Source organism: Pongo abelii, chromosome 8 (genome assembly GCF_028885655.2).
Source record: "Pongo abelii isolate AG06213 chromosome 8, NHGRI_mPonAbe1-v2.0_pri, whole genome shotgun sequence".
Taxonomy (NCBI): Eukaryota; Metazoa; Chordata; class Mammalia; order Primates; family Hominidae; genus Pongo; species Pongo abelii.
This window is the reverse complement of record NC_071993.2, coordinates 52,326,515-52,354,135: the sequence shown is the minus strand read 5'-3', so window position 1 is coordinate 52,354,135 and position 27,621 is coordinate 52,326,515. Positions and strand designations below refer to the sequence as shown.

At 38.7% G+C, this 27,621-nt stretch overlaps 1 protein-coding gene across 12 annotated transcripts in view; it reads right to left on the bottom strand.

Annotated features, from left to right (window-relative positions):
• The window catches only part of ZFAND4 (zinc finger AN1-type containing 4), a 65,206-nt gene that overhangs the window by 16,280 nt on the left and 21,305 nt on the right, over window positions 1-27,621 (bottom strand). For 9 of the 12 annotated variants that reach the window (XM_002820682.4, XM_002820681.4, XM_009245345.4 and 6 more), the window contains 4 exons: window positions 24,011-24,086; window positions 22,989-23,056; window positions 19,331-19,571; window positions 8,040-8,187 (listed from right to left, as the gene is read on the bottom strand). In XM_002820682.4, the coding sequence (XP_002820728.2) occupies window positions 8,040-8,187; window positions 19,331-19,571; window positions 22,989-23,056; window positions 24,011-24,086 (533 nt within the window). Of the gene's footprint in view, window positions 1-8,039; window positions 8,188-19,330; window positions 19,572-20,000; window positions 20,141-22,988; window positions 23,057-24,010; window positions 24,087-24,229; window positions 24,321-27,621 lie in introns of those variants that run through there. The other 3 variants (XM_054522209.2, XM_054522211.1, XM_009245346.4) reach the window with 3 other exon arrangements.

Below are 27,621 nucleotides of genomic sequence, written 5' to 3'. Positions count from 1 at the left end.
ATTTTACATCCAGGCAAGCCATCGTGTAAGGATTAAGGCTAATGTTTCTAGCATTAAAAAAAGATGAATATTGAAGGTTATGGATATGCCAATTACACTGATTTGATGTTTACAAATTATATTCATGGATTAAATTATCACATGTACCATGAAAATATATCTATTATGTATCAATGAAAATAGGAAAATACCAAAATAGAAGAAAAACCTACAATTAATAACATACATAATGGTAAAAACAAATAAAAATGTTAAGTCTAAAGAAAAGGGTTTGAACATCGAAAAATTCAAGAATTACTGTACCTACAAGCCTTTCTTGAGGACTTCAGATGAGCTTCTTCTAACCAAAATGTATGGGGAAACCTACAGCAAAAAGACTGATCATAAGAATGGAATACAATTGGCCGGGCATGGTGGCTCATGCCTGTAATCCCAGCACTTTGGGAGCCCAAGGTGGGTGGATCACAAGGTCGGGAGTTCGAGACCAGCCTGGCCTGACCAACATGGTGAAGCCCCGTCTCTACTAAAGATACCAAAAAAAATTAGCCGGGTGTGGTGGCACACGCCTGTAATCCTAGCTACTCAGAAGGCTGAGGCAGGAGAATCGCTTCAACCCAGGAGGCACAGGTTGCAGTGAGCCAAGATCGTGCCATTGCACTCCAGCCTGGGTGACAGGGCAAGACTCCATCTCAAAAAAAATAAATAAATAAATAAAAAGGATGGAATATAATTAAAACTGAAATAAGAGTGAGTAGAAAGAAAAATGATTTGTAAAGGCTGTGTTTTCTTTAAAAAAGTAGAAAACATTTTTAATGAGAGGATGAAGAGAGGAGAAAAAAATAAGTTCACTGATTTTCATTTAGTAATTAGGAGTCAAAGGATATGTAAAGCTCACAAATAAAAGAGGAGAAGGTTAAATAAGGAAAAGGCAGATCAAGAACATGATAAATAGCATTAATGTAAAGTGCATCAATAAAACAAAATGCAAAAGCTTTCTGAAATACCAAAAAATACACACTTACACATTCATATATACAGATGCACACAAAAGAAAGCATAGAGAAAGAAACTGTAAGTATAACAAAATAAGACATTTAAGAGCAAATATGAAGTCATATCAATAAATATAAACGTGATTAAGTTATCTGTTTTAAAATTTCAAGCTGGCTCACAAAGCAAAAACCAACTCTATACTGTATATAAAGGAAATATGTAAAACAAAGTGACTTAAAAGTTAATAAATAAGAGACATGGGAAAGGTATACTAAGCAAATGAAACCAAGAAGATACCAGTAGGTATGGGCCTGATATCAGGCAAGGAAAATTCAAGGGGAAAGTCAGTGAATGCGATAGAGATGAAACATTTCACCACTTTTGTAACTAGCAACACAGTGAAAATATAAGTTATTAATATTTATGTACCAAATGACACAACTACCACTTTCTTACAGCAAAAAGTATGGGAAATGAAAAGAGAAATACACAGAAAGCTACGAATAATAGACCTTCATCTATTACTGTTCTCATTCTAAGACAGATCAAGTTGACAAAAAAAAAAAAAACTTTAATAAGGTCTATCTTATAAATATCTAGCAAACTTTTACCTTTTTGATAGAGAATAAACTGTCTTCTGAGGTATATATTCATGAAAAGTGCTATTAGATCCTAAAGAATAAAATACTATAAAGTAGAAATACAAACAACATTCTCTGAGTTCCATGCAATAAAACTAGAAATTAAAAACAATGAAAAATCAAGCCCGGCATGGTGCTGCACACATAGTCCCAGCTACGTGGGAGGCTGAAATGAGAAGATCCCTTGGTCCCAGGAGTTCAGTAACATAGTGAGACTCCCACCTCTAAAAAAAAAGAAAAGAAAAAGAAAAACCAAAAAGCCTCTACCACCAGAACATTTTCAAAATATATTAAAATACTCTTGGACTAATGAGGAAATACCAACTAAAATTGCAAATTTTCTTTAAAAAAAAAAACGAAATAGAAACTACTACAAATTAACATTATGTGCCTTCTGATGTGTTGCACTGAGAAGAATAAATCATCTGTATAGTATTCCTACCAAAAATGTTCAACTTCCATCTAATCATAATGCAACAGCCAAATCTCCAAATTGAAGAATATTTTACTAAAAGGAGACTATGAAAACATTACAACAAAATGCAATGCATCATTCTTGATTGGATCCCAGATCAAAAACAATATAAAATGCTATTAAGCACATTATTAAGACCTGGGAAATATGAATATAGATGATACAATGTGTATCAATCATAAATGAGTATGGTAACTGTATCATAATCATGTAAAAGGTGGCCCTTATTCTTAGGAGATACATGATAAATAAAGTATTTAGGGGAAGTGTCATGATATCTAACTCGCAAATAGATCAGCTAAAAAAAAATCCAAACAGAAAGCAAATGTGGGAAAATATTAATTGATGAATCTAGTCTTATAACATTTCTAAATAATTAAACATTTCTCAGCCGGGCGCGGTGGCTCATGCCTGTAATCCCAGCACTTTGGGAGGCCGAGGCAGGCAGCTCACGGGGTCAAGAGATCAAGACCATTCTGGCCAACACGGTGAAACCCCATCTCTATTAAAAATACAAAAATTAGTTGGGCATGGTGGCGCACGCCTGTAGTCCCAGCTATTGCTACTCGGGAAGCTGACGGAGAATCGCTTGAACCCGGGAGGTGGAGGTTGGGAGGTTGCAGTGAGCCGAGACCACACCACTGCACTCCAGCCTGGGCAACAGCGAGACTCCATCTCAAAAAAAAAAAAAAAAAAAAAAAAGAATTAAACATTTCTCAAAATTAACAAGGTAAAATAAGTTTTCAGACAAATGCTGAAAGAATTTATCATCAGGAACCCTAAATGAAAAGAAGTACTAGTACTAGAAGTCCTAGCTGGAGAAATCAGACAAGAGAAAGAAATAAAGGGCATACAAATTTGAAAGAAGGAAGTCAAATTATCCTTGATTGCAGATAATATGATCTTGTATTTGGAAAAACTGAAAGACTCCACCAAAAAACGATTAGAACTGATAAACACATTCAGTAAAGTTGCAGGATACAAAATCAACATACAAAACCCAGTAGCGTTTCTATATACCAACAGTGAATAATCTAAAAAAATCAAGAAAGTAATCTCATTTACAATAACTACAAATAAAGTAAAATAAAATACCTAGGAATAAACTTATCTAAAGAAGTGAAAGATCTCTATAATGAAAGCTATAAAACATTGGACAACACAAAAAAATGAAAAAATATTCCATGTTCATAAGTTGGAAGAATTAATATTATTAAAATGTCCATACCGCCCAAAGCAATCTACAAATTCAACATAATCTCTATCAAAATACCAATGACATTTTTCACAGAAACAGAAAAAATAATCCTAAAACGTACACGGAACCACAAAAGACACAGAATAGTCAAAGCCATCTAAGCAAAAAAAAAAACAAAACTGGAGGAATCACAATTATCTGACTTTAAATTATACTACAAAGCTACAGTAACCAAAACAGCACAGTACTGACATGAACACAGATGCACAACCAATGGAACAGAATAGAGAACCCAGAAACAAGTCCACATACCCACAGTGAACTTATTTTTGATAAAGGTGCCAAGAACATACACTGGGGAAAGGATAGTCTCTTCAATAAATAATGTTGGAAAAACTGGATCCACATGCAGAAGAATGAAATTAGACCCCTTATCTTTTACCATATACAAAAATCAAATCTAAATGAACTAAAGACTTAACTCTAAGATCTGAAACTATGAAACTACTAAAAGAAAACATTGAAAGTAGGGTCTCAAAGACATATTTGTATACTTATGTTCATAGCACCATTATTCACAATAGCCAAAAGATGGGGGCAATCCAAGTGTACACTGAGGAATGAATGGATTAAAAAAGTGTGGTATATAGCCATACAATGAAATATTATCCAGCCTTAAAAAGGAAGGAAATTCTGACACGTTATGACAATTTTACAAGATAAAAAACTTCTGGAGATTGGTTGCACAACAATGTGTTATACACTTAATATTACTGAACTGTTTGTACAGTTAAGATGGTTAAGATAATTTTATGTCATATGTATTTTACCACAAAAATAAAATTAAAAAAATTTTAATGGTAGAATCTAGATATTAGATAAATAAGTGTTCATGGTAAAATTCTTTCAACCTTACTGTATATTGGAAAAGAAAAATATAGATCAAAATTTCTCTCATGAATGAAATCATAATGCAAAAATCCTAAAGAAAATATTAATAATTTAAATTTAAAGAAATGAAAAGGAAAATACATCACAACCAAGAATCGTTCATTCTAACAATGCAATACTATTTCATATTTTTAAAAAATCAATTCATCACAATATCAGAATATTTTTATTCAGTGAAAAAATACTTATTTCTCTTTGGACTTCTTGACTATTAGTTACTTAGAAGTGTGTTATTTTCAAATATCAGAAGGTTTTCCACATATCTATTATTAATTTCTAATTTTATTCCATTGTAATCAGAGAGCATTTTTGTATTATTTGGAATCTTTTATAATTTATTTGAAACTGGTCCAGGCGCAGTGACTCATACCTGTAATCCCAGCACTTTGGGAGGCCAAGACGGGCGGATTGCTTGAGGTCAGGAGTTCAAGACCAACCTGACCAACATGGTGAAACCCCGTCTCTACTAAAAATACAAAAAATTAGCCAGGCATGGTGGCATGAGCCTGTCGTCCCAGCTGTTCAGGAGGCTGAGGTAAGACAATCGCTAGAACCTTGGAGGTAGAGATTGTAGTGAGCCGAGATTGTGCCACTGAACTTCAGTCTGAGGGACACAGCAAGATTCTGTCTCAAAAAAAAAAAAAGAAAATTGAACCTGTTTTATGGCACACAATATGGTTTACCCTGGTAAATGTTCTACATGCACTTAAAAAGAAATGTGTACTCTGCTGTTTTGGGTAGAGCATACTGTAAATGTCAGTTGGGTCAAGTAGGTTGATTAGTGTTGTTCAAGTCTCCTAAATCCTTCACTGATTTTCTATCTGTTCCATTGATTTTTGAGAGTGGGATGTAGAAATCTTTTAACAAAAGTATTTGTTTATTTCTTTGTAGTTTTTGCTTCATGTATTTTGAAGTTCTATTATTAGATGCATAAACATTTAGGACTGTGAAGAAAGGATTTTTTTTCTTAATAGAGCTAGGTCAATTGTTCCCCATCAGAAAAAAAAAAAAAAAAAAAGATCTTTACCCCACTTTACGTTATATCAAAAAAATTTCAGCTGGGTGCGGTGGCTCGCTCCTGTAATCCCAACACTTTGGGAGGCCAAGGTGGGAGGACTACCTGAGGTTAGGAGTTTGAGACCAGCCTGGCCAACATGGCAAAACCCCATCTCTACTAAAAATACAAAAATTAGCCGGGCATGGTGGCACATGCCTGTAGTCCCAGCTACTCAGGAGGCTGAGGCAGGAGAATCACTTGAACCAAGGAGGTGGAGGTTGCAGTGGGCCAATATTGTGCCACTGCAGTCCACCCTGGAGATACAGCAAGACTCCGTCTCAAAAAAAAAAAAAAATTTCAGCTGGACTAAACCTAAGTGAGAGAAAAACAATCATAAAGCTTTAAGACCTGTGGTAGGAAAATATTTCATCAAAAGGTTATCAAAAATGATAATCATAAAAGCAAGCTGGGCGCAGTGACTCATGCCTGTAATCCCAGCACTTTGGGAGGCCGAGGCGGGCGGATCACAAGGTCAGAAGTTCAAGACCAGCCTGACCAACAAGGTGAAACCCCGTCTCTACTAAAAATACAAAAATTAGTTGGGTGTGGAGATGCACACCTGTAATCCCAGCTATTTGGGAGGCTGGGGCAGGAGAATCACTTGAACCCAGGAGGTGGAGGTTGCAGTGAACAGAGATCATACCACTGCACTCTAGCCTGGGCAACAGGGTGAGACTCTGTCTCAAAAAAAAGAAAAAAAAAGCAAAGCTGATAAATTAGAATACAATTAAAAACATTCACCCAAAGAATAAGAAAGTAAAAGAACAAGCCACCATAGAGTGTTAGAAATATCTGCAACCCATATATCTGACAAAGGACTTGTATCCATAGTATATAAAGATGCCTAGAAATCAGTAAGCAAAAGGCAGAGAACTCAATTTAAAAATAAGCAAAAGACTTGAACAGGCACTTCACATAAAAAATGTATCTTAATGGTCAATAATCATATGAAAAGTCAGTATTATTCCTCATTAGAGAAATATAAAAGAAAACCATTTACACGGTCACCAGGATGGTTAAAATTAAAAGGACTGACAATATCAAGTGTTAGCAAGAATGTGGCATAAACTAGAACTCTCACGTTGCTGGGAAGAGTGTAAATTGGTGCAAATGCTTGGCAAAATTGGCTGGGCTCGGTGGCTTACATCTGTAATCCCAGAACTTTGGGAGGTCGAGGCAGTTGGATCACGAGGTCAGGAGATGGAGACCAACCTGGCTAATACGGTGAAACCCCATCTCTACTAAAAATAAATAAAAAAAAAAAAAATTAGCCGGGCGTGGTGGCAGGCGCCTGTGGTCTCAGCTACTCAGGAGGCTGAGGCAGGACAATGGCGTGAACCCGGGAGGTAGAGCTTGCAGTGAGCCAAGATAGCACCTGGGCGACAGAGAGAGACTCTGTCCCAAAAAAAAAATAAATAAATAACAAAATAACAAAAAAAATGCTTGGCAAAACTGTTTGGCATAATACTAAACATGTATCTTCCCTCTGACTCCGAAAGTCCATTGCTAGGTATATGCTCCAAAGAAACAAGTGCTATGTCCACCAAAGAATGTATGAGAATATTCAAAGGAAGTTTATTGATAAAAGCCAAAAGCTAGAGACAACTCAAATGTCCATCAAAAGGAAAAGAAAGAAGCAAATTGAGGTAAATCAATCACATAGTACAATAGTACACAACAATAAAAAAGAATTAACTGATACATACAACCACATGGATAAACCAAACAAATATTTTTAACAAAAGAAACCACACCACATTCTCTATGATTCCATTCATATAAATTTCAGGAATAGGAAAAACGTATTTATGGTAATAGATGTAAGAACAGTAGTTATTTCTGAGAGTAGGAAAAGGTAGGTATTAACTGGGAAATATTATGAGGTAACATTCTGGAGTGAAAGGTACTATTTCAATTTGGGTTGTGTCTACATGAGTGTATATAAATGTAAAAATTCATCAAGTAGTATATTAAAGATTTTTGAATTTTATTATATATGAAAAGGAAGGGAGCCATTAATAGAGTAAAAAAGAAAGCAATAAAGTGGTAATATGAAACAAAGGACTTTTATCTAGAATATATATAAAACTCCAAAAAAATCTGTAACAAAAAACATACAACCCAATAGAAAAAGGGAAAAATATAGGTGTTTTATTAACAAGGGTATCCAAATGCCCAATAAACATATGAAAGGTGCTCAACCTTCCAGGTCTCATCAGAGAAATGCAATTAAAACCACAATGTGATGCCACTACAAACAAAGTAGAATTACAAAAATTACAAAGGACCATGCCAAATACTGGTAAGAATATGGGAAAATGGCAACTCTCATTCACTATTGTAAAGAATGTAAATTGGTTCAATCACTCTGGAAAAAACTGACACTATCTACTAAATAGTAGATATCTTTATCCATAATAAATAAATATTAACATATTTTAAAAAGTAATTATTGCCAGATTAAGCTCTCTTTTTTTATCCTTCTTAGAACCAGAATGATCTTTAAAATGATGAATTATGTTAAGTGCAGTATAATCCCTTCAGGTGTGCTTCTAATCTAAAAAATCCAATTTATCCCTTTTAGAAGTTTAATAAATAACTGAGGCCAGAAACCTGAACTGAATAATACTTTATAATTTTTTCACAATGACCAACAGACCTCATTGCTGAGTGTTCTGCAGGGGTAAGCTAGAGATAAGCCTGGTCAAATGCCAACAGCTTCACCTTTTTGCTGAGATTCATGTTCTTCATCTTAGCCTTCAGCAGCTTCATCTTATTCATAGTTATTGAATTTTCAATTATCTGTTGCCCAGAAGAAGAAGGCTCAGTTTCTTCATCCTCATCTGTATCCGAATTATACATAGAACCACCACTGCAAAGAAAACAATAACTACTTGAAATTTTTCTGATACCTGCTCGGTGACTAAAAATGCTCTATATGAAACAGCAATCTATAGAAGTTACTAATGATAAAACACTACATCCATTTTGTCAATGTCAATGTCACGAAAATATATTTCAAAGAATGTACTTCTTAAAAGAAAAAATGAAATGGGAATAAATATTATGATCTAGGATTACTGAAAATCTAGTATAGCTGAGCTTCTCTGAATTCAGTATATCATAAATGAAGACGTTTTGACACCTGCCATATCATTTCCAAAGAGGCAAAATCCATTTCCATGAGAATGTCTGATTTCATTTTATCAGCCAAGGCTAATAATTGTGCAACCCAGACAACAGGCTGATGAGATTTCCATGAATCAGAATTTTTTAAAATTTGGCACGGGAGAGAAGTACAGATTTTTAGTCATCCTGAGGGGATTCTCACTAAAAAAAAAAAAAAAAAAGAATTCATACACAGGTGTCATCAGAACATTTTCTATTCTTAAAGAGCAAAAAACATTTTTTTTTTCTTGAGACAGTCTCACTCTGTCCCCAGGCTAGAGTGCAATGGCACAATCTCGGCTCACTGCAACCTCTGCCTCCCGGGTTCAAGCAATTCTCCTGCCTCAGCCTCCCGAGTAGCTGGGACTACAGGTGTGTGCCACCACGCCCAGATAATTTTTTGTATTTTTAGTAGAGACGAGGTTTCACGTGTTAGCCAGGACGGTCTCAATCTCCTGACCTCGTGATCCGCCTACCTCGGCCTCCCAAAGTGCTGGGATTATAGGTGTGAGCCACCGCGCCCAGCCAATAAATTTTTTTAAGTAGAGATAACTTCAAATTTTTCTAAGTGTGTTTGAAAATGTAAAAACCTAGAATAGCATAGATTTTAACAAGAAAAAACACATCCAGTCAAGTCATGATACAAGCTATTAAACAGGTTAAACATTTCAATTACTGATCAACCACAGTGACGTTATTCATATTTCAATGTAATTAATATTTGCAGGCCTTCCTCTTTGATTGCATAATATAATGATGTATCACACGACCCTCATATTTATACTTACATGTTTGTTTTGCCCCTTATTCCCCCACATGTAAGCAAGTTGAAAGCAGATATTAGACTTTATCTTCTGAGTCTGCACCGGGCACAGTGCTTGGCACATAGCCAATAAATGTTTGATGAACTGAACACAAAGATTTTGAAATTTAATTTATTTTTTCTATAATGGGAAAATTAGAATGGCAAGGATTTGATAAAACACAAGCTCGGCACATTTGGAAAACGATTAAAACTTTAAATAAAGCAAAATAAGAATACATATTAGTTTCTATGCAGATTTACTTATAGGAAAACTAGGTTATCTACACTATGGAAGTATGAGGAAAATTTCCCGTTTTATATGGTTGTAAGAAATGGAAACAATTTAGGATAGCCTTAATGGGGTATATTCCTTAATGTTTCTGAAGCACATATTATTGTCAGACAAGGGCAAAAAAGAGAGCAGACAGCCCCATTCCTAAATTTTATATGGTGCAACATGAAATGTTCTGAAACTGTGGGTTAATTACACGTACTACACACATGGGTAGCATCTGAAGGAAGAATGTAGGACTGGTCTCCACAACCAATTCAGTCTGTGATGCTTGACTTGTGACAGCCACAGTTACCTACTACAGCATGGCTACCACAGTATGATAACTGACACAAGTACAACACTGAAGTAATAACATTGCCTGCCATTTACTGAATGCCTGCTCTGCCAGGCACTTCCCACACATTATTCCTAATTCTCACAAAACTACATAAGGTAGATATTATAGCTGATTTTATTAATAAAGAAACTCCAGGTGAGAGAGGTTAAGTGATTTGGCTCAAGATCAGAAAGCTATAGACAGCAGACCTAAGATTCAAATCCCCCATGTGTCTGGTTCCTAAGCTGATTCTTCCTACTACTACTCATTGCTTCCCCAGGCACCAAATGACAGGACTTACTGCATCATGCTTGTGCACCCAAATGAGTGCCATAACTTCTACTGTGTGAAGGCTTTTGTCTCAAGGCCAACTATACAATACCTGAAGAAGGGTGTATGAAGATTTTCGTCATGTCACCCTGTGGAGTTAGAAAGAATAACTCAAATATACACTATTCTCAGTTACCTTGCAATATTTTAACCTTAAATACTTCTGAGTTACCCTGTGGCATTTTAAGTATCTTTACTGAATACTGAAAGAAGTTTCTGATTCAACATTACTGTCATGAAAAGACCTATTCTCTCATGGAATATATACATATATACGCACACATACATACACACATATATATCTTTTATATATATAATATGTATTATATACATATATAAAAGAACAATCAGCTGGGCGTGATGGCTCACGCCTGTAATCCCAGCACTTTGGGAGGCCGAGGCGGGTGGATCACGAGGTCAGGAGATCGAGACCATCCTGGCTAACACGGTGAAACCCGGTCTCTACTAAAAATACAAAAAATTCACCGGGCGTTGTGGCAGGTGCCTGTAGTCCCAGCTACTCAGGAGACTGAGGCAGGAGAATGGCATGAACCCGGGAGGCAGAGCTTGCAGTGAGCCGAGATCGCGCCAATGCACTCCAGCCTGGGTGACAGAGTGAGACTCCATCTCAAAAAAAAAAAAAAAGAACAATCATGATAAATCACTGGACTCTAATTTTAGAGTATAAAAACACTTTTAAATTCACCTTTTTTTTCAAAGAACCACATTATTGTGTTTTCTCTCATGACGTATAGATTCATGAGATGAGTTAGAATCCAATCAGAGATTTTTTTCAGATGAAAAAATGTAACTAGGTTAACATAGTAATTCATAAATTTAATCCGAAATGACTTAATGACTTTCTTTATATTTAAATATACTTAAATTAAATACAACATTTCCTTAAATTTCTAAATTTTTTTTAGTGCTATATGTAATTTCTCCAAATCTTTTTTTTTTTTTTGAGACAGAGTTTCACTCTTGTTGCCCAGGCTGGAGTGCAATGGCACAATCTCGGCTCACCACAACCTCCACCTCTTGGGTTCAAGCTATTCTCCTGCCTCAGCCTCCCTAGTAGCTGGGATTACAGGCATGCACCACCACGCCCGGCTAATTTTGTATTTTTAGTAGAGATGGGGTTTCTCCATGTTGGTCAGACTGGTCTCAAACTCCTGACCTCAGGTGATCCGCCTGCCTCCGCCTCCCAAAGTGCTGGGATTACAGGCATGAGCCACCATGCCCGGCCTCAAATCTTTTGATTTAATGATATGATTAAAGGATACAAGATAGGCAAATGTAATATTATTCAAGCATGAAATCTGTACATTGCAAAGCCAAGACCTCATTTAACTTTCACAGTTTACCATTAAGTCTTACAATGTCTCCTTATCTATCTTTCTGCTTAAAAAATCCCAGGCCGGGCACAGTGGCTCACGCCTGTAATCCCAGCACTTTGGGAGGCCGAGGTGGGCGGATCACCAGGACGGGAGATCGAGACCATCCTGGCTAACATGGTGAAACCCCATCTGTACTAAAAATACAAAAAACATAGCCAGGCGTGGTAGCACGTGCCTGTGGTCCCAGCTACTTGGGAGGCTGAGGCAAGAGAATCGCTTGAATCTGGGAGGCGGAGGTTGCAGTGAGCCAAGATCGTGCCACTGTACTCCAGCCTGGGTGACAGAGCAAGACTCCATCTCAAAAAAAAAAAAAAAAAAAAAATCCCAGTAAGGTGGCATGATCCACTAAGAAGATTTGAGACTAAAAAAAGACTGATGCTGCATTTTGTATCAGAATGAAACAAATTAACACTCAATTCTCCCTCTTTCTTTTTAGAGCAGGAGCCCAGCAAACCATGGTCATGGGTCAAATCTGCCCCACCACCTATTTCTATTTCTGTGTGGCCCATGAGCTAAGAATGGTTTATGAACTTTAATTAGTTGAAAAAACTCAAAATAACGGTATTTCATAACAAATGAAAATTAAATAAAATTCAAATTTGTGTCCATAAATAAAGTTTTATTGGAACACAGCCACATTCACCCAATCATGTATTACAAATGGCTGCTTTTGCCTACAATGGCAGAGTTGAGTAGCCATGACAGACTTAATGTGGCTCTCTCATTGCTCTACACCGTGATATGGGAAACTACAAATCACAGTAACATAGTCAAAATTCAACAGTATTTTGACTGCCATGTATATTGTTATTCTGTGACTTTTTTTATTACTAGTGTATACCCAACCTTGTCAAACAAGAAAAGTAGACTTTAAATGTTGCCATTTTAAGGTACCGTAGAGTGGATTATTTGTTAGCAATTAGATAGCAAAGCATGATGCTTATAATGCAGTGACACTGTAGCTATGCTAAAGGAAAACAACATAAATAGACATCACCAGGTTAGGCATTCATCACAATATTCCCAACTTTCAGGAAAGCAACTGTCAGAAAAACTAGAAAATTCACAATAGAATATCTCATCACAGCAGAATTTCTTTACACAAATAAAAAATGAAAATGAAGCTATAACCAAAGAAGTTTCTGAATGTTTATATCTGCTAGCCAAGCAAGGAAAGCTACTTATCAATAGTGAATTAATTCACTATTGATCACAGCAGTTGAGGAAGTATGTCCTGAGAAAATAAACTTGTTTAAAGATTACTTTTCCAGCAGAGACAATTTCTCAAAAAGTTGACAGAATTGGACACAATGTCAACAGTTGATTAAAAAATACAGTAAATGACTAAGTCATTTACCTTGTTTTTTGATGAGCTGACATATATTACCCATACTGCTCTGTGTTACTGTTTATTGAGGGCGTCAATACCAAGTTTGAAGTGACTGAAGAGTTGGCCCCTATGAATAGTCTGCATGAAGCTACTACAGGTGAGAATATTTTCAAATAAATTGCTAAATACTAATTTAGTACAACTTTAAGTGAACTCTGCTATAACTGATGGGGTGATGTGTGGAACAGAAAAAAAACTTAGTTGGACAAATTTATAGAGTTAGTGAACATGTAAGGTCTTTTTTTTTTTTTTTTTCCTGTCTTTTTGAGAGGGGGTCTCACTCTGTCACCCAGGCTGGAGTGCAGCTGTGTGATCTCGGCTCACTGCAACCTCCACCTCCTGGGCTCAAGCAATCCTCCCACTACAGCCTCCGAAGTAGCTGGGACTACAGGTGTGCGCCACCAGGCCCAGCTAATTTTTTTCCAGATGGAGTTTCACTGTGTTGCCCGGACTTGTCTCAAACTCCTGGACTCAAGAGATTCGCCCACCTTCCATAGCAAAGACTTGGAACCAACCCAAATGTCCAACAATGATAGACTGGATTAAGAAAATGTGGCACATATACACCATGGAATACTATGCAGCCATAAAAAATGATGAGTTCATGTCCTTTGTAGGGACATGGATGAAATTGGAAATCATCGCTTCTCCCTCCCCCCTCCCCCTCCCCCTCCCCCTCTGCCTCTTCGGTCTCCCTCTCCTTTTTTCGGTCTCCCTCTCTTGCCGAAGCTGGACTGTACTGCCGTGATCTCGGCTCCCTGCAACCTCCCTGCCTCGGGCTCCTGTGACTCTCCTGCCTCGGCCTGCCAAGTGCCTGGGATTGCAGGCACACGCCGCCACGCCTGAATGGTTTTTGTATTTTTGGTGGAGACGGGGTTTCGCCGTGTTGACCGGGCTGGTCTCCAGCTCCTGGCCTCGAGTGATCTGCCTGCCTCGGCATCCCGAGGTGCTGGGATTGCAGACGGAGTCTCGCTCACTCAATGCTCAATGGTGCTCAGGCTGGAGTGCAGTGGCGTGATCTCGGCTCCCTACAACCTCCACCTACCAGCCCCCTGCCTTGGCCTCTTAAAGTGCTAAGATTACAGCCTCTGCCCTGCCGCCACCCTGTCTAGGAAGTGAGGAGCATCTCTGCCTGGTCGCCCATTGTCTGGGATGTGAGGAGCCCCTCTGCCCGGCCGCCCCATCTGGGAAGTGAGGAGCGCCTCTGCCCGGTCGCCATCCCGTATAGGAAGTGAGGAACGTCTCTGCCCAGCCGCCCATCGTCTGGGATGTGAGGAGTGCCTCTGCCCGGCTGCCCCGTCTGGGAAGTGAGGAGCGCCTCTGCCCAGTCGCCCAACGTCTGGGAAGTGAGGAGCGCCTCTGCCCGGCCGCCCCGTCTGGGAGGTGAGGAGTGCCTCTGCCCGGCCGCCACCCCGTCTGGGAGGAAGTGAGGAGCACCTCTGCCCGGCTGCCCCGTCTGGGAGATGAGGAGCACCTCTGCCCGGCTGCCCCGTCTGGGAGGTGAGGAGCGCCTCTGCCCGGCCACCACCCCATCTGGGAGGAAGTGAGGAGCGCCTCTGACCGGCCGCCGCCCCGTATGGGAAGTGAGGAGCGCCTCTGCCCGGCCGCCACCCCGTCTGGGAAGTGAGGAGCGCCTCTGCCCGGCCACCCCGTCTGGGAGGTGAGGAGCGCCTCTGCCCGGCCGCCACCCCGTCTGGAAGGAAGTGAGGAGCACCTCTGCCCGGCCGCCCCGTCTGGGAAGTGAGGAGCGCCTCTGCCCGGCCACCCCGTCTGGGAAGTGAGGAGTGCCTCTGCCTGGCCGCCACCCCGTCTGGGAGGAAGTGAGGAGCGCCTCTGCCCGGCTGCCCCATCTGGGAAGTGAGGAGCGCCTCTGCCCAGCCGCCACCCCGTCTGGGAAGTGAGGAGCGCCTCTGCCTGGCCACCCTGTCTGGGAGGTGAGGAGGGTCTCTGCCCGGCCACCCAGTCTGGGAAGTGAGGAGCGCCTCTGCCTGGCTGCCACCCCGTCTGGGAGGAAGTGAGGAGCGTCTCTGCCCGGCTGCCCCGTCTGGGAAGTGAGGAGCGCCTCTGCCCGGCCGCCCCATCTGGGAAGTGAGGAGCGTCTCTGCCCGGCCGCCCCGTCTGGGAAGTGAGGAGCGCCTCTGCCCGGCCGCCCCCTCTGGGAAGTGAGGAGCGCCTCTGCCCGGCCGCCCCCTCTGGGAAGTGAGGAGCGCCTCTGCCTGGCTGCCACCCCGTCTGGGAGGAAGTGAGGAGCGCCTCTGCCCGGCCGCCCCGTCTGGGAGGTGAGGAGCGCCTCTGCCCGGCCGCCCTGTCTGGGAGGTGAGGAGCGCCTCTGCCCGGCCGCCCTGTCTGGGAGGTGTACCCAACAGCTCCGAAGAGACAGCGACCATCGGGAGCGGGCCATGAGGACGATGGCGGTTTTGTTGAAAAGACGGGGGAGAAGTGTGGGGAAAGGAAGGAGAGATCAGATTGTTGCTGTGTCTGTGTAGAAAGAGGTGGGCATAGGAGACTCCGTTTTGTTCTGACTAGGAGAAATTCTTCTGCCTTGGGATGCTGTCGATCTATGGCCTTTCCCCCAGCCCCGTGCTCTCTGAAACATGTGCTGTGTCAACTCAGGATTAAATGGATTTAGGGCGGTGCAAGATGTGCTTTGTTAAACAGATGCTTGAAGGCAGCATGCTCTTTAAGAATCATCACCACTCCCTAATCTCAAGTACCCAGGGGCACAAACACTGCAGAAGGCCGCAGGGACCTCTGCCTAGGAAAACCAGAGACCTTTGTTCATGTGTTTATCTCCTGACCTTCTCTCCACTATTATCCTATGACCCTCCCATATCCCCCTCTCCCAGAAACACCCAAGAATCATCAATAAATACTTCATAAATTAAAAAAAAAAAAAGAAAAGAAATTGGAAATCATGATTCTCAGTAAACTATCGCAAGGACAAAAAACCAAACACCGCATGTTCTCACTCATAGATGGGAATTGAACAATGAGAACACATGGACACAGGAAGGGGAACATCACACTCTGGGGACTGTTGTGGGGTGGGGGGAGGGGGGAGGGATAACATTAGGAGATATACCTAATGCTAAATGGCGAGTTAATGGGTGCAGCACACCAGCATGGCACATGTATACATATGTAACTAACCTGCACATTGTGCACATGTACCCTAAAACTTAAAGTATAATAATAATAAAATAAAATAAAATAAAATAAAAATAAAATAAAAAAGAGATTTGCCCACCTTCCAAAAGTGCTGGGATTACAGGTGTGAGCCACCATGCCCTTTAAACATGTAAGGTCTTTAAAGTCCACAGTTATTCATTGTATTATTCATCAGCAGGTATTTCAAGGTAAATATCTGAATCTATCCTGTGTTATTAAACCAGCAGTGTTAATGGTAAACTTCAATTGTTTCATGGACTTATCCATCATCAGTTTGGTGGCTTACTGGTAATAAAGTTTTATTATGATTTTTTTTAGCTCAGGAACTCTGAATGAGAAGAACTGGCCTTAACTACTATTACAAACAGTTTTTAAATTTTTAAATTGCCTTTGGAAATTAATTTTTACTATGGACTTCATAATGTCTCGTAATGAATTTAACCTAAAATTACAAAATAAAACAATGTTTATATGTGAAACATACACTGCAATAATGTCATGTTAACAACAACTAGTGTTTGAATTGCATGTAATAGCAAGCTGCAATCATTCCCATGCTTTCAAAAGTTGAAATTAAGTGATATCTCTATTCCCACAGAAATTTGCAGCAGATATATTTCCGAGCTCAAACTATAGGTCTAGCAGTGTTTTTATACCTCAGTGCAATTTCCAAAAAATGTCCTATTTCAAAATTCATTTAAATGTGCAACTGAGGAGCTTCCAGGGCAAACAGCAAGAGAAGATCTGATAGAATTTTATAAATGCCTTACAAATGATCAATATGTTCAATAAAAGCATGTGCTCATGGACTGATATCAGTATCTGACAGTACCTATCTGTGTGAAAAAAAAATTTCTAAGATAAAATACATAAAATCTCATTACAGATCAGCACTAACAAGTGAACTTTTGTAATTGACCTTGCAAATTTGATGGGCAACACTAACTTTCAACCTCAATTAGGTAAAACATTATTCCCATGAAAAAGAATTCCATTCTTCTCTGGAATTCTGTGGTACAAACAGAAGAAAAGTACCCAATTGTTAGTCTTACATTTTGAACTTTGTTAGTGAAAGTTTTGTGGAAATTTGTTTTCTCTCTTGTTACATAAGTATCTATTTAATATCCCTGATGCTGTCTCTTGGCCTAAAAATCCTAAAATAGTTACTATCTGCACACCTTTACAGAAGTTTGCTACCCTTGTTGTAGACTAGGAAAGCCTCTTCTAGAACAGGAAAGATAAATGTCTTTCATGGTATGACCAGATCGTTTTCTGCTCCTCTTTCTCATTCATCCATCCCTTTCCTTGTCCAATTATTGTAGATGAATACAAAGGAAGAAAAAATAAATAAATTATCTTGTGATGAACAATAAGACAGTTCTAATTAAATTCCATGAAGATATTCGGGCTGAGTCATAAACACAAATAGAAGTTGGCTGAGGAGAAGCTGGAGTAAGAGGAGAAAATGACGTTTCAAGCAAAGGAGAAAAGATGTATAAAAACACAGCATAATGAAAAGACCTGGAAAACTGATGGTGACAGGTTGTCAAAGGACTCATATGCTAAGCTGAGGAGCTTAGGTTTCCTTTAGGAAAAGGGAGCCAAAAGAGTGTATACTAGAGAAGAAAACTAAACAGTGAGCCAGCACATGGCAAAACTGGTTTGAAGACATTCTATTAATGGCCTAAGGCTGTAACCCTCACTGCTACCTCCTCCATTTCTTGCCCAGGGTTTATGCCAAGTTTGAAGTGCTAACCAGATGCTGACATGTTAAAGTCAACAGGTAACACCCATGTGGCACAGTCTGCTCTCTGAGGCCACAAAAAATTGAGTCTAATCTTTCTTTCATGTAACACTCTGTCGGGTGCAGAATCCTAGGGGAATTTCTCTGACTCTTGACCCTTAGTGTTCACATCACATATGGTTTCCTACCCTTGAGTGCAGGCATGATGGACGTCTTGCTTCTAGCCAAATGAATATGGCAAAGGACGTTGCAGATGTAATTTAGGCCCCAAATCAGTCGGTTTTGGGTTCATCAAAATGGAGCTGAGGGCAGCCTCTAGTCAACAGCCAGCAAAAAAACTGGGCCCTCCATCATATAACTGAAAGGAAATGAATTATGCCAGCAATAAGAGTGACTTTGTAAGTAGATTCTCCTCCCCAGTCAAGCCCCTTGATAAGAGACTTGCTGACACCTTGACTCTAGATTGTGGGACTTGGAGCACAGCGATGCTGTGCCTGGACTCCTGACCCACAGAAACTGTTCTCCAAACTACAAGCTGTTTTTTTTTTAAATGATTTTACCACTACCTTTTTATTTTGCAGGACGTGTAACACCTTCCCTTGCTTTGTCTGCTTGGCAAACTCCACTCCCCTTTTAGGGTTACTTCTTCTCAGAGGGTGTGTCTAACTCTCTGCCTTTCATGCATAATAAAGGCCCTGTCACCTATTCTCCTAGAGATCTTGATATCTTTTTATAACATCACCAACATTATATCACCGATACTCTTTATAGTAGACTGCATGCTCCATGAAGGTAGGAATAATCATCTTTACAACATCAGTGCCTTGCTCAATGAATGGCCATAAAAGTTCAGTGAGTGAATGCTTAATAACTTGAAGTGAAAGGAGATAAAAAATCATAGTAACTCAGAATGCACAGCAACTAACTGAGAGGTTGCCTTGTCCAATTCTCTAATTTTTCTATTGCTTAGCTAATATCTGTAGGGTTTTTCCTCCTGATTTTAGAATATTACAATTTATCTCCCTTTTATAGAGTAGGAAAACAAGACCAGAGAAGTAAAGAGATTTATCCGCCTTTAAGCAGCAGAGTTAAATTTAGAAAAAAAGGTATCAACTTTAGGTTTAACCCTTTCTACTATGCTAAGGTATTGTATAATAACACACTATTATGACAGGATTCTATAATCTGTTAGGCATCTTAGAGTTTCACAGAGTAACAGAAACAAATCTTTTTATGAAAACATCCCACTCCGTAAAAAAACCTCAGTTTTATCATATCAATCATATGAAGGACAATTTCAGACTTATATATTGGGGGCTGGGGTAGGAATGAGATGCATGACATTTGTTAATATACATAGATTATTTTGACAACACAAGGTAAACAGAAGTTTATGGAGTACCTCATACAATGTTCTCCTTTTCTCCGTAGGACACGCAAATGAAAATCTATTTTCTTTGAAGAGTCAGATAACGGTGTTAAAGTGCCATCTCCCCTATCTACTGCAGGAAAGAAATTCAATTGATCTCCTTCTCGGTATACCAAAAATGTAACTTGTTTGTTGCAGGAGGTCTTCTCCCAGACCTCAACTCGACTGGAATCCAAGTACTCTGCCATCTTCCTAAGTGGATCTTCTGTAGGAACTACAAATGGAAAATTGAAGTAAGTCTTCTATTTGGTTCAAGTTTTATGCATCTTGGTACAGTGACAGGATATAATATACTGAATTTGAACAACAGTCCTGTGCATATAATATAAACATGATATTCTTCAAATAAGTTTCTGATCTTTCTACAGTTAATATAGCATTCCCTATGTTGTATTAATAAGAAACAAACAAACAAAATGCATGATTATGTTGCTATATTCAAAGACAGGGCTAAACCAAAACATGAGAGTTTTTTGTTCTATACCATTATAGTCTATATTTTTTTCCCTATGTCACTAGAGTCTGTATATTTGCTGATTCTATGATATTACTATCAATAATTTTTTTACTATATACTTTCTGCTCCCTATATTTTCAAATATTGGTTCCAACAGTAATTAAAACCAACATAAATTCCACTTACTTTAGATTAAAAGTACATAGACACGGCCGGGTGCGGTGGCTCATGCCTGTAATCCCAGCACTTTGGGAGGCCAAGGCGGGCAGATCATGAGGTCAAGAGATCAAGACCATCCTGGCCAACATGGTGAAACCCCGTCTCTACTAAAAAAAATACAAAAATTAGCTGGGCATGGTGGTGCGCACCTGTAGTCCCTCAAATAAAAAAAAGTACACACACACACACAAACACACGATTAGGAGACAAATCTAAGAAATTAGAAGTAAGCAGACCTATCTTTTTATTTCTGGTTTTATATAAAGGCTGATTCTTAGAGCTGTTCCTTGACGTGAAGTTAGGTAATTAAAAGTACATAATAACTTAGAACGTGAGGGGGGTCACTTAATGTACTAAAACTGCAACAGTTCCAGGAAAAAATAAAAGTTCTCTCCCAAAGACATTCTCATCATACTGCAGAAACATCTGTTTTCTCCTAAAAGAGGCAAAGATTTCCCAAGCTGCATAACTTTCACTTATTTATTAACAGAATCGTGGTGCTCTACAACCCTTTAAAAAGAAGTTGCAGCAATAGGAAAATATTAAACTTGGAAAGCAGTAAGGTAAAAACATCAAAGATGTTTCCATAGCCTAAATTCAATAACACTATTACTAACATAAAAATCTTATAAAATGATTTAGCTTGCTTTATGAAAATAGTTATTTGGATGTTTTGATTTACTTTCACAGGCCCAAAATGTATAAATATTAAAAGACACTTTTCAAACAAGTTCTTGCCTTTTGTAAGTTAATGCTCCACTTTCCATATTACATCAAGAGATAAAAATTTGGATCAGAGGGCAGACTTTTGGGGGGAAAAAAAAACAACAAAACACAACAAAAAAGAAATAAAAATTATGCCCATTTTTTAGATATTGCTATAGCCATTACCACAGGCACATGAAAGCCTTTCCTAAACCAGCACAGGGTGCCTTATTCAGGCAGGTGTATGTGTAGATCTTCTCATAACAGAAAAATCTTTCAGATTTTATCAGCTATAAAACAATATATATGAAGTTTGATATGCATTGGGCACAATTTAGTTTTAGAAAAGAAACTGATTTTAATCTTTCTATGCTGCTTTGATAATGGTTATTTCAAAAACAGTTTTTATTTTTTTATTTGTATTCTTTTTTTGAGACAGAGTCTCACTCTGTCACCCAGACTGGAGTGTAGTGGTGCAATCTCCACTCACTGTAACCTCTGTCTCCCAGGTTCAAGCAATTCTCGTGTCTCAGCCTCCTGAGTAGCCTGCCACCATGCCCAGCTAATTTTTGTATTTTTAGTATAGATGGGGTTTCACCATGTTGGCCAAGCTGGTCTCAAACTCCTGACCTCAATACCAGTGCCTGTAATCCCAGCTACTCGGGAGGGTGAGGCAGGAGAATCATTTGAACCCAGGTGGCAGAGGTTGAAGTGAGCAGAGATCATGCCACTGCACTCCAGCCTCGGTGACAGAGCAAGACTCCGTCTCAAAAAAAAAAAAAAAAAAAAAAAAAAAGTTAAAAAATATATATATTTACCTCAGAATCTGTATCACACTCCTCATAAACATATAAAATAATTTTAGTCCTAATAAGAAAAGTAGGTGTTTTGATTAAACACTCTGGTTTAAAGTAGTACTACGCACAAATAACCAACTTTCAAAAATGTAATACAATATAATTCACATGGCATTAAACACTATATAATTGTATCTTAACATAATGGCTCAGTAAACATAGGGTTCTTGTGCTACTCTCAAGAGTTATCACTATAAACATCACATAGTTATTACTATAAACATTTATAGTTATTACTATAGTTATTACTATAAATGTCACATAGGACAATTACCTAAATCCAATTAATTAAAAGTCTCTGATATCAGGAGTGCTAAAAGGCCCTAACATTATTAACTTTGTTTTTCTCTAACCTATAAAAAGCAGTTCAACAGCCAAAGTAGCATATCTCATTAAATCCTCTTGAAGTAGCTAAGAAAAAGATGGCATTAATCCTATTTTCTAACCAAAATTATGAAACATAGGGATATAATTTGACATGTGGAAGCAAGCCAGGACTAGAATCAATACCAAAATCCTTCGGTTTTCTGGTTAGTGAAGGATCAAATAAATCTGAAGGACTTCCTCAAAATGAGGTCCACAGAAGAGGACACTCTGACTAGTCTCCTCCACTTCATGGGAATTCATGTGCCATACCTGACTCAGGGACCAATGTGAATACTGCCAGCTCTTCTTGTGCTTAAGAAAACCCTCTCACCAATCAAGTCTCCACTAATGTCATCTTTTTCGAGGGCCCTTCCTACCCTATTTTTTGCATAGCACTTACAACCATTAGGAGTTACATTGACTCTTTACACATTTATTGTAGGCACTGTCATGAAGCAGAGACTTTCTCTCCCATGTCTACCATACTTGCAACATTGCACTGACCATTCAGTAGACACTCAATATGTATTTGTTGAATGAATGACTGGATTTCAGAACTACTTATATTCTGAGAAAGGATGCAACTGGGGCCATGATAATATCCATGAAACCCAGACGCATCACAAACCAGGTAAACAGGCAATGTTGGAATTTCGCAAAACGATCATAATCTTGGGATTTGAAGATCTGGTAGATTTAAAAATAAACAAGACTCGTATGAAACTAAACACAATGGTAACATAGCATTTACAGTATGTCATTCCATTTCTGTTCCCTATACTGGCAAAAGGTTTATTTTTAAACCTCTCTGAATTATATCAGGAATCATGTGATTTTTCTGAATTGTATTTTAGAGTTCCAGCCTCTAGGTATTTAGGTTTTAAAGAACAATGCCTAGAGAATCAAATGTGACTTTTCTAAGACCTAATAGCAGAAAGGAAACCTAAATAAAACCTGAGGCTATAAAAATACTAACTGACATAAACAATGTTACTGTCAAATTGCTTTAATATATATATATGCCTACCTCTTCTAGTATTTATAGGTCCGCCACGCATAGCCAAAACTAGCTTCAAGGTACACCCTTCTGAAATGCTGTGGATAGTTAACACAAAAATAAATCATAATAATCAAAATGCATTCAGTTAAATGTACACATAATTATGTGCTGGCTTATCAAGCAGAGTGCCCACTCTCTAAAATATAAAAAGATATAGCAATGTAAATACATATAAAATGTTAACATATTTACTGGTACAAATAATAAAAAAGGTGAAACAAATTCTCATAAGCCATAAAGAAATCCAAGAATAAACATACTGGAAAAGACCTCTGTGATTACGTGTTTTAGCCTGTTCATTTCACATTAAGGAAAAGGAGGCCCAGAGAACAAAAGTGGCTTGCCGGAGACCCAAAGTGCAGAAAATAGCAAATCTATTTAATAAAACAGAAATAAAACAGAAAAATAACAAGGTCTCCTGACTTTCAGTGCTCTTATAGCTATTCCACACTGCCGCTCATCCTTTTGCTCTTTTCTTAATAAAGGAGTGATGAATCATGTGAAAGAGGGGAGAAATAAGAGAGACAAAGTGTCAGAAAGTATGTTCGTAGTCACTGGTGCACACAGCATTTCTTAGTAACAAAAGGAGGGCTTAATGAGAAAGGAAAGACTTTGGGAAGAACAATTCTCTCTTATCCAAAACTCTTGTAAAAACAGAAAGAAAGGAACATAGCCATGAAGGAATGGTTCAATATTCAAAGAAAGGAGCAAAGTAGGCAAGAAGATAATAGGAGGATTTCAAAAGGCAGGAGATAAACAGCTTGACATGAAAAATGAAAAGGGAAAATAAATGTATCAGAGAATAAAGGTTAAAGTAGTATAGGGTACCAAACTAATGCATCTAAAGTTCAGTATGTATAATGAAATCTAGGAATGTGAACTATTCAGAAGAAAAAGAGACATGATCTAAGAGTTCAAAAGAAAAACATTAGCATATGGAGTCATAATACTAAGTGCCTACAAAACAGCCAATATGCAATTACACTCACTTGTAATCATTCAGGCAATAATCATTTTCAAGTTCCATGTTATTCCAAATCAAGTGTTGTCGACAGATGGGAATACCTTAAGGGAAAGTTATTAAAAAAAAGTGTTAAAGAATTCAATAGCATCTCCAAGAGTATGATACAAATCTATTTCATTAAGGAACTAAGAGTACTAATAAATTAAACATTCTTCTAAATCGAACGCTAGGTGCTAAAACTTACAGAATCATAGGTAGAAGGCAGGCCTAAAAGGAGATATAGTCCAATCCATTCACTGTAGAAAAGAACAGGATGTTGCAATAACTCTCTGGTCCTAAAACAAGGTATAAGATAGGGATCCCTTTAAAAGGCAAGATACCATGCTCCTGCACAGCAAAAGAAACTATCAACAGAGTAAAGAGATGATCTATAGAATGGGAGAACATATTCAGAAACTATGCATCTGACAAAGGTCTAATATCTACAATCTACAAAGAACTTAATTCAACCAACAAAGAACAACCCCATTAAAAAATGGGCAAAGGACATGCATGAACAGACACTTCTCAAAAAAAGACATATATGTGGCCAACAAATATATTTAAAAAGCTCAACATCACTAATCATTAGAGAAATGTAAATCAAAACCACAATGAGATACAAGCTCACACCTGTCAGAATGGCTATTAATAAAAAGTCAAAAAATAACAGAGGTTGTCAAGGTTGAGGAGAACAGGGAACGCATACACTGCTGGTGGGAATGCAAATTAGTTCAGCCATTGTGGAAAGCAATGTGGAGATTTCTCAAAGAGTTTAAAACAGAACTACCATTGAACCTAGCAATTCCACTACTGGGTATATACCCAGAGAAAAATAAATCGCTCTATCAAAAAGACACATGCACTGGTATGTTCATCACAGTACCATTCACAATACCAAAGAGATGAAATCAATCAAGATGCCCCTGCAACAGTGGACTGGACAAATAAAATGTGGTGCATATACACCACAGAACACCATGCAGCCATAAAAAGAATAAAATCAGGTCCTTTGCGGCAACATGAATGCAGCTAGAGGCCATCATCCTAAGAGAACAAATGCAGGAACAGAAAACCCAAATACCATGTGTTCTCACTTATAAGCAGGAGCTAAACACTGAGTATATATGGACACAAAGATGGGAACAATAGACACTAGGGACTACATGAGGAGGGAAGGGGATGTGGGTTGAAAAACTACCCATCGAGTACTATGCTCACATCCTGGGTGACAGGATAATTCATACACCAAACTTCAGCAACACACAATTACTCACATAACAAACCTGCCCATGTATCCACTGAACCTAAAATGAAAGTTGAAAAAAAAAAAAAAGATATTGGGCTGGGCACAGTAGCTCAGGCCTGTAATTCCAGCACTTTAGGAGGCCAAGGCAGGTGGATCACGAGGTCAAAAGATCGAGACCATGCTGGCCAACATGGTGAAACCCCGTCTCTACTAAAAATACAAAAATTAGCCAGGCATAGTGGCAGGCGCCTGTAGTCGCAGCTACTCGGTAGGCTGAGGCAGGAGAATCACTTGAACCTGGGAGGCAGAGGTTGCAGTGAGCCGAGATTGCGCCACTGCATTCCAGCCTGGCAACAGAGTGAGACTCCATCTCAAAAAAAAAAGAAGATATCATGAATCAGGAAGAGTTTAATATTAAAGGCCTAAAATGGAAATCAAAAGCAAGCAGGAGTAGCTATTCTTATGTCAGAGAAAACAGACTTTAAAGCAACAATATTACAAAAAAAAAGACAAAGAAGGTCATTATATAATGATAAAAGGATCAATCCAACAAGAAGATATTACAATCTTAAATATATATGCACCTAACTCTTGAGCTCCCAGATTCATAAAACTATTGCTACTAGGAAAAGAGACAACACCACAATAATAGTGGGGGACTTTAACACTCCACTGACAGCACTAGACAGGTCATCAAGCCCGAAAGTCAACAAAGAAAAAATGGACTTAAACTGCACTCTAGAACAAATGGACCTAACAGATATTTACAGAACATTCGACCGAAGAACTGAAAAATATACATTCTTCTCATCAGCACATGAAACATTCTCCAAGACAGATCATATGAGAGGCCACAAAAAAGTCTCAAAAATTTTTTAAAAATCAAAATTCTATCAAGTATCCCCCCAGACCACAGTGGAATAAAATTAGAAATCAACTCCAAAAGGGAATCCTCAAACTATACAAATACATGGAAATTAAACAATCTGCTCCTGAATGATTTTTGGGTTAACAATGAAATCAAGATGGAGATTTAAAAATTCTTCCAAAGGAATGATAATAGTGATACAAGTTATCTAAACCTCTGGGATACAGCAAAAGCAGTGCTAAGAGGAAAGTTTATAGTGCTGAATGCCTACATCAAAAAGTCTGAAAGGTCACAAACTGACATCACAGTTTGATGTGTAACATCACACCTCAAGGAACTAAAGAAACAAGAACAAACCAAACCCACAGCTAGCATTAGAAAAGAAATAACAAAGATCAGAGCAGAACTAAATTGAACTGAAACAAAAAAATACTAAAGATCAATAAACAAAAGTTTGGTTCTTTGAAAATATAAACAAAATCCACAGGCCATTAGCTATATTAATAAGAAAAGAAAACAGAAAATGCAAATAAACTCACTGAGAAATAAAAACGGAGACATTACAACTTACACCACAGAAATACAAAAGATCATTCAAGACTACTGTAAATACCTTTATGCACACAAACTAGAAAATCTAGATGAAATGGATAAATTCCTAGAAACATACAATCCTCCTACCTTAAGTCAGGAAGAAATAGAAATCCTGAACAGACCAGTGACAAGCAGTGAGAATGAATCAGTAATTTTTAAATTGCCAACAACAAAAAAAAAGCCCAGGGCCAGATGGATTCACAGACAAATTCTACCAGACATTCAATGAATTGGTACTGGCCGGGCGCAGTGGCTCATGCCTGTAATCCCAGCACTTTGGGAGGCTGAGATGGGTGGATCACGAGGTCAGGAGATCAAGACCATCCTGGCTAACACAGTGAAACCCCATCTCTACTAAAAATACAAAAAATTAGCTGGGCGTGGTGGCACGCACCTGTAGTCCCAGCTACTTGGGAGGCTGAGGCAGGAGAATTGCTTGAACCCGGGAGGCGGAGGTTGCAGTGAGCCAAGATCGCACCACTGCACTCCAGCCTTGACAGAGCAAGGCTCCGTTTCTAAAAAGAAAAGAGAAGAGAAGAGAAGAGAAAAGAGAAGAGAAGAATTGGTACCAATCCTACTGAAACTATTCCAAAAGACTGAAAAAGAGGGAATCGGCCAGGCAAGGTGGCTCATGCCTGTAATCTCAGCACTTTGGGAGGCTGAGGTGGGCAGATCACAAGGTCAGGAGTTTGAGACCAGCCTGGCCAATATGGTGAAACCCTGTCTCCGAGAGCTCAAAGCTTCAGTGAGCTGTAATGGTGCCACTGCACTTCAGGCTGGGTAACAAAGTGAGAACCTGTCTCAAAAAAAAAAAAAAAAAAAAAAAAAAGAAAAGAAAAGAAACAAACAAAAACTGTAATGGAAAACTTAAAAGCACTAGAATATC